This window comes from Aphanomyces astaci (genome assembly GCF_000520075.1).
Source record: "Aphanomyces astaci strain APO3 unplaced genomic scaffold supercont1.21, whole genome shotgun sequence".
In the NCBI taxonomy this organism is placed as follows: domain Eukaryota; phylum Oomycota; class Saprolegniomycetes; order Saprolegniales; family Verrucalvaceae; genus Aphanomyces; species Aphanomyces astaci.
Genome location: NW_009798284.1, coordinates 515,828 through 526,258, shown reverse-complemented (window position 1 = coordinate 526,258; position 10,431 = coordinate 515,828). Strand labels below are relative to the sequence as shown.

The following is a 10,431-nucleotide window of genomic DNA, read 5'->3' as shown; positions in this document are numbered from 1 at the left end:
GGCACGCAGGTCTTCTTCGTATGTCTCCCGGTCGAACAGCCACTGGCGCAATTGTTACGGGCGGATGCCCAAACCTGGGGCAGCTTGGGACTGGGTGTGCACCCCCGTCGATTCGCTCCAGCGGTTGTTAGCGCGGTCCATTGCTCGTGCCTCTTTGGGAGTCGTCGCTGCGGCCCTGGCCTGGTCGGTCCTGTCCTCTCTGGGACATCCTTGATGAGTGCTAGACTTGATGCACTGAAGAATTCTTTGTCGCAACTCGCGCCTCCGTACAACTTCTCAACACAAACACAATGTTGGGGGAGAAGTGGACTCCCGGGCAAAGCTTGGTGGTGTATGAGCAGTTGGAGGCAAAACTAGAACTGAACTACTCACTAACTGACTAAACTAACCCTATACTAACTCTAAGTCTAAATCCCCTTTTGGTTCCACCAATCATCGAAGACTAGACCTGGCCTTTCCTGACCCTACCCCTTCCTGCTCGCACCACACACCGCGCCGCCCGCAGCCGTCCACCGCAGACCGGGCCTGGCCGCCCGAATGGCTCCAGCCAGGCGCGTCGAGTGGGTGCTAGGACTACGGGTATGTCCATCTTGCCAACGCAACACCACCAATGTTATTGGGTCACTCATATCTCCGCTCAATGAACTTCCAAGCTCTTAACTATGTACAAATGACCCTTCTAGATGTAGACCTGACGACATAGCGCTTGACTTCGAAACTACAGTAAACATCCTTTTTAAATCCTTTGGTCGCGGCGTTTCGATGTATTTTGGTCCGGTGTTTCGGTGTTAACGTTAGGCGGACCATTCCCTCGTATTTCAAAGTACATAACGAACCAATCTACATGTTGTGCAGTGGATACAAGACTTCACTTGTAACGTGGATATACCGGGTTCAAGTCCCACGCAACACGTCACTTTTTCTTTCTCACTTATATATTGCCTTTCATCCTACAACACTAGTACAGCTAACCAAGTCCTCACAGTCCTGTCGTGGTCATTGGCACGCGACGAATCAGGTAAGTGAAAACACACTGAGTACAAAACGACATCAAGCAAGGACATGCAGGACTAGTAGGGTCTGAGTGCTTTAATAGTAGTGTAATAGTACGCATCACACCTCAAACGAGATCGTTTGAAACTACTGTATGGTACCTGATTTGAAATAGACCACCCTGACGAATGGTCAAATAGTTTTAGCGATTTGAAGTTTAGAGCCCCCGTATCACCGATAACGTTTGTAGATCTCTGGTGTATGCTTCGTAGTCTAGAATTCAATACTTTCCGCGCAAACTATGGCTAACTTAACAGCTCGACAACGTTATCGATTGGCGCGACCACTTCGTGTAATTCCTTTCGAGACGATATTCTACTTAGTGAAAGGGGGCTGATATGCGGGTGTCGAAAGTTGGGAATTTTTAGGGAAAAATGGCAGGGGGCGCAATTATGCACTACGTAGTAGTAACTTCTAGTTTTGAAATTGATTTGGGGGATACTACAGTCGTAACGTTAGCTGATATCGTTTGAATTGTAGTTGCCTGTCATAACGTTAAAGCCCTGCTTTGCATTCCACGCATTACTTGTGGCTGCTGCTGTTTTGTGCATTGTAAACTACTGCACTCAACTCAATTGAATACAACACTGAATTAAAGTACTTTGAGGAATAAGTAGTAGTGGTTGCATCCAATCCAGCAAAACATCATCTGTAGAGTCCAGTTGGTTGTTGCTACTACTCCGGTGTATTCGCAGCTATTACTTCTACGTAATAACGCCCCCCAAACTTCCGTGTTAAGTGTACAGTGCTTGCAGTGGTGTCGGGCAGGCTAGGATTCAACTTGATGCGGGGGGATCTGTGCAATATTCTACATATTACACTATGTAAGCCAAGAGCAGCCACACGTAATACAGTGTTGCATGTAAAATATTTGTTGGGAAAGGGCTTTATAACAGTGCAAGGGGGAGACTGCATGTTGTATTCAGACATTATCAACTATTCAATCATTGCCACAACTACAAGTAGTGTAGATACATTATAGCGCCCCCCTGTTCCCCCTTCACTATGAACTACTACGTACTGTACCTCTTGTGAACTTACTTTTCGTTCAGAATCTGGAAAATTGTTCAATTCTATGTAGACTATACATGATACCATACCGGTATCGTCGATGAAAACAATGGATGGACTACATAGTACCGATACAGTAAAGTACAGAGACCACCGCCTAATTATCCGTGAAATGGGCGACCGTCAAGGCTATGAACTACAAACGCTTTACCTATCGAACTCCTTCAACTCATGCGAGCTGAGAACCATGCATAATCTCGTTCAGTGTTTGATACAAACCTTAAACTATGTTAGTGAAACATGTCGGTCACCTAGTACATACGTGAGGCCATTAAGTGCCCGCTGAGCGATGTTAACTTTACAGCGTAATACTTCAAGTATCAATATCAATATCGCCTGCTAGTGCGTAGTACAGTACTCGACGAACTCAGTGTCGATTCATTTGCGTTGTACTGGAACTGTACTAGTATTGCGTTTTACCGGTACATCGTTGTTGCTCGAGGGGCACATTGGAAATGAAGAAAAAAGCGACGTTGTACATGGGAATTGAACCCGAAACCTCCACGTTTAAAGTGAAGTATCTAAACAATTCAAACTCCCACCATGGAGCTGAATAGCAACTCGCAGCACCCAACAGAGGACGATACCTTGGACGCCCTTTACGAGGAGCCTGGAGCTTACGCCAGTTCGACACGGAAGTCGTTTGGTTGCAGCGACAACATCACACTCCTGATCGCAGTCAACGACGCCAAGCCCTGGACAGCCTCGTCTGGGTCGCTCATGAAGACATGGACGGACATAGCAAGCGACCTCAAGGCAAACCGACGTTTCAAGGTGGACAAAGACGGGCAAGGCTGCAAGACTCGCTTCGACAAGCTGACAAAGGCGTACATGGAGCGTACTCTTACCGCAATGCGTGGAAGCGGGACGGATGAAGAATTCGGCGAATGCAAGCAACCCTTGGAGGATATTTTGTCACAAGTGAACAACTTCGTGGAGAAGAAGAACGCCCAAGCATCGCTTCTTGTAGCGAAGAAGGACTACAAAAAAAAGAAATAGTGGCAGTGTTACAGGTAATAATAGCAATATACAGTTGTCATACCGTGGATTTCGTCGTTCGAGGCGACATTCCCAATGACTTTCCTGAATGCCACTTTTCCACTATCACGATGAACAAAAACAGGCATGTTGCCCCCTGTTGCGTACCTTACCGGACCACCCAGTGTCCCGAGTCGCAAACACTCACCACAGGACATCCTTAGGGGTGACACCGTGGCCGGCGGCAACGGCTCGGGAAGCTTGGGACAGGCTGGTGTGATCAAGCGGTGACAGGTGACGGACAGTCCATGTATAGTGCGTGTCCGACAGTCCAGTTAGTTTGTATTGGTTAGTTTAGTTAGGGCTAGGTTCCCCGTTGGCCAGGGGAATACTAGTCAGTTCAGAATTTGCTTCCTCGAGATCAATACACGGCGTCAAGTGTTCCTGGGAGTTGCCGCTCCCCCAACATTGTGTTTTGATTTCGTGGATATGCTACAAAGTATACTTTAGTGCTACCGACCTTTGCGGTAGAAATGTGTCTGGAAGAAGCAAGTGAAGAACAATAAGAACCATGGAGCGGCATGGTGGAAGCGAACGTTACGGCGGAAGCCGTTATGGAGGCGACAGCGGCAGAAGCCGTGAACGCGACAGAAGTCGTAACCATGGCCGCAGCCAAGGTCGAGGAGCGACCGCGAACAATCGTTACATGGACCTACCAGTGTGTCCTAACCTCCACTGGATTGCCCAAACTGAAGTTTACCGTTGGCTGATCAAACGCAAGGCGTACGAAGCGCGACTTGAAGATGAGTGCTGTAGGAAGAACATCCAGTTCCGTGAGCATGACAACCTCAACGGTGTACTGGAAGTACCGTTTTGTGCCGACTTTGGAAGTGATGCGAACATCATTTCAGAGGAAATGCTGGAAGCATTGAAGACGAAGACAGAAGTTGACGTGGTTCAACTGGCGAAGACCTGGAAAGGTTACGCCGTGGACGAACAGCCGGTGTATGTAGACGTGGCGGCAAACCTGCGCATCCGTCTGAGCACTGCAGCTGGACCTGTTAACCTACCCGGTGTGCAACTATGCTACGTAATCAGCCGCAGCGACTCATTGCTCGCCTCGCGCCATGCGTTGCAGTCCATTGGGATCGGCATGAATCACTTGTTGGAACAAGTGGCTCAACACCAAAGTCATGAAGACGGTGATGACGTGGGTGAACCCGACGAAAGACATTGCCTTCGGGGTGGCGACTCATCGTTTGCAAGGTGGTGCACAAGACCTCGACAAACTCGATGCAGTGTCACTGTTTGAGAAAGCGTTTGAAACGCTCAAGATAACGGACGCAGGCAAGCACGTTAAGACCCACAACCTTAAGGACATCGTCATGCAGGCCTCAGCCAAGGGCGTTTGGCGCGCACAATTCCGTGGAACGGATGAAGCAGAGAACGTACCAGCGATGGACATCAAGCTCAAGGCCGATGCCCAGCCGCACCGATGTAAGGCCCGCAAGAGTAGTCCTTTAGAGACGAAGTTCCTGGATGCATTTGGAAACCAGCTTGAAGAAGATGGTATTATCTATTCGCACTCTTCGAGTGCATACTGTAGTCCAGTCAACCCGGTGATGAAACCAAGCGGCAAGAAGCTGCTCAAGACAAGTGGTGAATGGACGACAGAAGAACTGCTCCTACACTACCGCCTCACCATCGATTACCGCGTGGTGAACAGCATGATCATTCCAATGGCCGGTGCTATGCCCTTCCAGTTCATGGTGTTGGAATCCGTCAGGGGCGCCCAATTCCTAGGGGTGTTCGACCTTACCAAGGGCTTCTGGCAGTTGCCGCTTGGACCCGCTTCCCTGGGTTCTTTCCTTCATGCTGGCTTTCCGCGTGATGACGCCGACCCGTGTCATGCAAGGCTTCTGCGACAGTGCCCTGTTTTTCCAAAGCACCATGACCGAGTGTTTAAAGACCCTACTCTACAAGAATTGTCTCGTGTGGATCGACGACATTTTAGTCTGGGCCAACACTCTGGAAGAGTACTTGGCAGTTCTGGAAGAACTCATTGCCATCTGTGTACGATACTGACTACGGCTGAACCCTCGGAAGAGCACCCTCGTCATCGAAAAGGAAGGCTATCCCATCGCTCGTGCATGCGACTCGTTGAAATACTACTGAGGCCCTTGGGATTCCGCATGTACTGCGACCAAAGAACCTCATTCACGTTTTTTTCCCCCGACAAGGAAGTCAAGGCGCACACACGGGAGAAGCTACTGCGTTGGGCCGACCTCATCGGCCAATACCGCTGCGTGATCGAGCACATCGACGGCGTGCACAATCTGTGGGCTGATCTACTCAGCCGGGGGGGACAACCCGCGCCACTGAGGACACAAATGTGCTCCGCCTACGGTCAGGCCAAATAAAATCCGTGTCGTCCAACGGGCGGATCTTCGCCTGCGGCAACTTGTATACCATTCTTGGCTTGTGGCGCTTCTTGCGCTTCGTCCATTTCTTCAACTGTCGTACGTGCTTTCTACGCTTCTGGCGTGTCCATACGATGCTGGCAAAGATCGGGACCTGGAGTCAATCATTCAAGCCCAGAAGGCTGTGGCGGCACCACCAACCGCTATCATGCAAGACAACAGCGTCCTCTACCTGCGTGAACGCATCTGGATACCCGACGATGCCCACGACCTGCTCACAAGGCTGTTCATCGATGGGACATCGCGGACATCATGCCATGGCCAGCCACATCCATCAACTGTTTACCATCTCGCATTTCGATGAGAAACTCGCGGTATTCCTCCGGTCGTGCCTGTTGTGCCCGCATATTCGGGGTGGGAAGATCATCCAATGGCCTCATGGGAATACGTGGTCAGCAACACGGCGCAACCAAGGACTGCACTTCGACTACCTATTTATGGGTGAAACCTGGAAAGGTTCCAAGTATGTGTTGGTCTTGAAAGACGACCTTACGCACTTCGTAAGGCTCATTGCCTGCGACAGTCCGACAAGTCAAGTTGCGGTGGTTGCAATTATAGACTGGTCGGCCATGTTCGGAGTACCAGAAGTGTGGATCTCCGACGGTGGCAGCCACTTCAAGAACAACATCATGAAGGCGTTAGCACACCGCCTCAAAGTCCAGCACAACATTGTCCTGGCCTACTGTCCGTGGAGAAACGGAACGGTTGAGCGAGTGAATCGCGATATACTGGCAGTCATGCGAGTCATGTTGGCCGAAAGCCGGGTAGCCGAGACCGAGTGGGACTACCTACTGCCCGTAGTGCATGCGAACTTGAACCAGACGCCAACTGAATCTCTGGATGGTGCGTCTCGCATGTGTGCTTACACTGGATTAGATCCTACTACGCCCCTCCACGTCATCGCCGGAAGCGTCAACAGGAAGTTGATCGTGGATGGATTGACCGAAGTCAATGGGAATGACCCAACATCAGAACTGCGATGAGTGCCCTACGACGCAGTCTCCGAGAGATTTACTCCAAGACCCTCTACCTCAAGCACGAGGCACAGAACCGGCGGATCCTCAACAAGACCAACTCGACAGCGTTCGAAGTTATGGAAGGCGACTACGTGCTGTGGTCAAGGGTTGATAAAACCTCGCATTACCCGAAGCTATCCGTCACATACATTGGACCCTTCCGAGTCAAGGAATGCTTGCCGTACTCATGCCTGATTGAACACGTCATCAACGGAAACGAGCGGGAAACTCATCACTCAAGCATGAAATTTTACTTAGCCTAGTACGTCGACCTCACGGAGGAAATGCTCGATCACCGAAGCAACCAGAGCGTTGTACTGACCGTCGACGCGATTCAAGCTGCCCGACTCAACCCCGGGACTGCTGGGAGCTTCTAGTACATTGGAAAGGCCTTGAAGAACAACATCGAGCTCTGCTCGAGGCCCCCGCACCACTGTAGTTACCTGGCACAGAAGTGTTGCGCCCAATGGCATCCATACTCAGGGTGCGTCTGCTGAACCTGGTCTTAGTGTTCAGTACCTTACCGGACCACCCAGGGTCCCGAGTCGCAAACACTCACCACAGGACATCCTTAGGGGTGCCACCGTGGCCGGCGGCAACGGCTCGGGAAGCTTGGGACAGGCTGGTGTGATCAAACGGTGACAGGTGACGGACAGTCCAGTATAGTGCGTGTCAGACAGTCCAGTTAGTTTTCATTGGTTAGTTTAGTTAGGGCTAGGTTCCACGTTGGCCAGGGGAATACTAGTCAGTTCAGAATTTGCTTCCTCGAAATCAATACACGGCGCCAAGTGTTCCTGGGAGTTGCCGCTCCCCCAACATTGTGTTTTGATTTCGTGGATACGCCACACACCCCAAGAATGATACGCTTCAGCATTCCTGGTTTACTACTATGTATACTTGCACTTGACCGCCAATATATCCATCGAAGGGTAATGGTAACATTAACGGTGCTTCGAGTAGGGTAAGCACCGTTAACGTTACCATTACCAATCGATGGATATACTGTCCAATCAGTTCACTTCTGCATGGCTGTTGTATCGGTTGATTCAACTTTGCTATTTCTATGTTTCCACCGTAAACACATGTCACGCATAGTTGTTATAGCGAGCTGCTTCTGCACACTACTGTACATGTATGCATGTAGGACTCTTTGCCATTGTTCGATACTCTGTTGCCTGAAAGCAAGATAAACGTGGAACTCTCGGTAGGTGTTATATGCACGGTGCTCCGCCCTCTCGCTTCAAAATCCGCCCCCCATTACATTCTAGTAGTTCGTCTTCCGAGTGGTCAGACCTAACCACTGACTATGTACAACTCACAAAGTACCGGTATCGGTACCTAGTATCTGGTGACTCTCCCCACACATGCGACACTGCAGCGGGCACTACTGCCACAGTTCATTTTCCGATTTGAATCATGCACGTCACACCACCTCCATCTAGCCACACGTTCGACAACAACAACGACCATGAAGTCGCCCCCTTCCTGCGCACTCTGCGGACGATCTTGACCTTTGAAAGCGATGACATCATTCGATGGACACCCGATGGCCTGGCGTTCGAGGTCGTCGACATGGAAGCGCTGACGTCCGCCGTGCTGCCGCACTACTTCAAGCACAACAAATACTCGAGTTTCCAGCGCCAGCTCAACTACGTCCACTTCAAGAAGTGGACCAAGAGCCTGGTGCACGTGTGCACGTTCTCCAACACCCACTTTACGAGGGACGATCCCCTCTTGAGCCTGTGCATCACAAGGAAGCGATCCCGCAAGGACAGCTCACATTCCATCAAATTAGCTAGCATCGAACCACCCTCCTCGTCTCTACTGATTGACGATTCAATCGAAGACCTTCTCACTGAAGCCGACTTGGAGGAGCTCGTTCATTTTGAACTGATGGGTGAACCATATGGTGCTGTAGACCCCATCTCGCCAATACACGATGGTCTAGTCGTGGAGTTGTAATCGGTAGAGGTGGGGATAATTTAAATACATGTAGATCGATGAAATTGGAGTAAACCAGAGCACCGTGTAGCATGTCAATGTCATTTTGTTAGTACTTACTAGTACGACAGTATTTCGATCTGAATGTCGATGTGGATGACGGTGCTGCCAGTTTGGACGAGCGAGTGGAACGCACATGGTTATTAAAATTTCTACAAATACAGAGCTACTATGGCGCTACTATGGCGCTTATGGCGCTGGAGACCCCATCTCGTCAATGCACGATGGTCTGGCAGTCGTGGAGTTGTAATCGGTAGAGGTGGGGATAAATTAAATAGATCGATGAAATTGGAGTAAACCAGTGCACCGTGTAGCATGTCAATGTCATTTTGTTAGTACTTACTTCCTCCATTCCGTAAAGGTGGAGACATATAATTCCCAGATGCCTATTTCTGGCAAAATGAAGCAATTCTGGATGAAATTTCATGGAAAGGTAGCCAATCACGAGACGAATACGAGACTATTTTCAGATTTTTTTAATTCTTCCTCCTCGCTTCACAACCAAGAATCAAAACTCCACTTCAAGGCCAACCAATCTATAAATACCCGTAACTCAGTCATTTCTCATCCGATTGAGCTGAAATCAAGCGCAAACGACTCGTCTCGTTGCGTAGATATTGCTAGCGCCCCTCAGAACCCCGAAAAAAGTTCTGGAAGTGGAGTTACCGTTCAGACGCCATGACGCGCGCCACGACCAAGCACGACCTACCCAACGATCAACGGCTCGGTTTGTACCACGAGCTCTTGGTGCACAAGGTTAACGGCCGCTTGCCCAAGGGCAAGGCAGAGGAGCTTCTGGCGCAGTATGGAGTCTCAAGGCAGACATTGTCCAAGATCTGGCGACGCGGCCAGAGGTCGAAAGCACGAAATGGCCTCGCAGACGTAGCACTGAAGAAGAAAGGGCGCTGTGGACGACGCCCGTTGCGCACCATGTCCGACATCGAGACCGCCATAAAGAGTGTCCCGCCGGTCCTGCGGAGAACGTTTGAGTCCTTGGCGGTGTCAAGCGGCATTCCAAGAACAACGCTTTGGCGGGTCCTTCAGACAAAGAAGCTTCAGCGTCGAACCAGCCGCCTCAAGCCAATGGTCACGGAGAAGCACAAGGCGGACCGTTTAGCCTTTGCCAGGTCGTTCGTTCATGGCACCTCGTGCAATGGAATGGTTTGGCACGACATGTACGATCGAGTCCATATCGACGAGAAGTGGTTCTACCTCACGGAGGTCAACCGGCGGTACTATCTCTGGCACGACGAGTCAACCCCGGTCCGCAAGTGCAACTCCAAGCGACACATCATCAAGGTGATGTTTCTGACGGCCGTGGCAAGACCGCGGTTTGACTACGCCCGCAAGACAATGTGGGACGGCAAGGTCGGCATGTGGCCCTTCGTGGCTGTTCGTCCAGCGCAGCGAAAAAGCAAGAACAGGGCGCGTGGCGCCTTGATCACCACCCCAATTGTCGTGACGAAGCCTTTGTACCGCCAGTACCTCTTGGATCACGTCATTCCAACCATCAAGCAAGCCTGGCCAGGCCCTCGAGCTCACCCGATCTACATTCAGCAAGACAACGCGCGCCCCCACGTCGAAGTAGATGACGCCGCTGTGACAGCCGCTGGCTGTTCGGATGGTTGGAAGATTCAGCTTGTTGCCCAGCCAGCCATGAGTCCGGACTTCAATGTCCTCGACCTAGGCTTTTTCAATTCGATCCAAGCCCTCCAACACCGGAAGGCGGTTACCAGCATCGACGAGTTAGTGGCAGCGGTTCATGAGTCCTTCTCTGATTTGGACTGGCGGGTTCTTGACAAGACCTTCGTCACCCTTCAAAAGGTATTGGG

At 50.7% G+C, this 10,431-nt stretch overlaps 3 protein-coding genes across 3 annotated transcripts; all 3 read left to right on the top strand.

Annotated features, from left to right (window-relative positions):
* Nucleotides 1–2,667: 2,667 nt before the first annotated feature.
* On the top strand, nucleotides 2,668–3,123 carry H257_09054 (hypothetical protein; the record flags this gene model as incomplete). The annotated part of the gene is made up of 1 exon (XM_009835172.1): nucleotides 2,668–3,123. The coding sequence occupies one exon, from the start codon at nucleotides 2,668–2,670 to the stop codon at nucleotides 3,121–3,123; it is 456 nt and encodes a 151-aa protein (XP_009833474.1).
* A 550-nt stretch (nucleotides 3,124–3,673) lies between these two features.
* H257_09053 (hypothetical protein) lies at nucleotides 3,674–5,522 on the top strand (the record flags this gene model as incomplete). Its single annotated transcript, XM_009835171.1, has 2 exons — nucleotides 3,674–4,304; nucleotides 4,333–5,522. 2 exons carry the CDS (start codon nucleotides 3,674–3,676, stop codon nucleotides 5,520–5,522), a joined length of 1,821 nt encoding a protein of 606 aa, XP_009833473.1.
* Nucleotides 5,523–8,014: 2,492 nt separating this feature from the next.
* Nucleotides 8,015–8,560, top strand: H257_09052 (hypothetical protein; the record flags this gene model as incomplete). Its single annotated transcript, XM_009835170.1, has 1 exon — nucleotides 8,015–8,560. One exon carries the CDS (start codon nucleotides 8,015–8,017, stop codon nucleotides 8,558–8,560), a length of 546 nt encoding a protein of 181 aa, XP_009833472.1.
* Nucleotides 8,561–10,431: the final 1,871 nt, after the last annotated feature.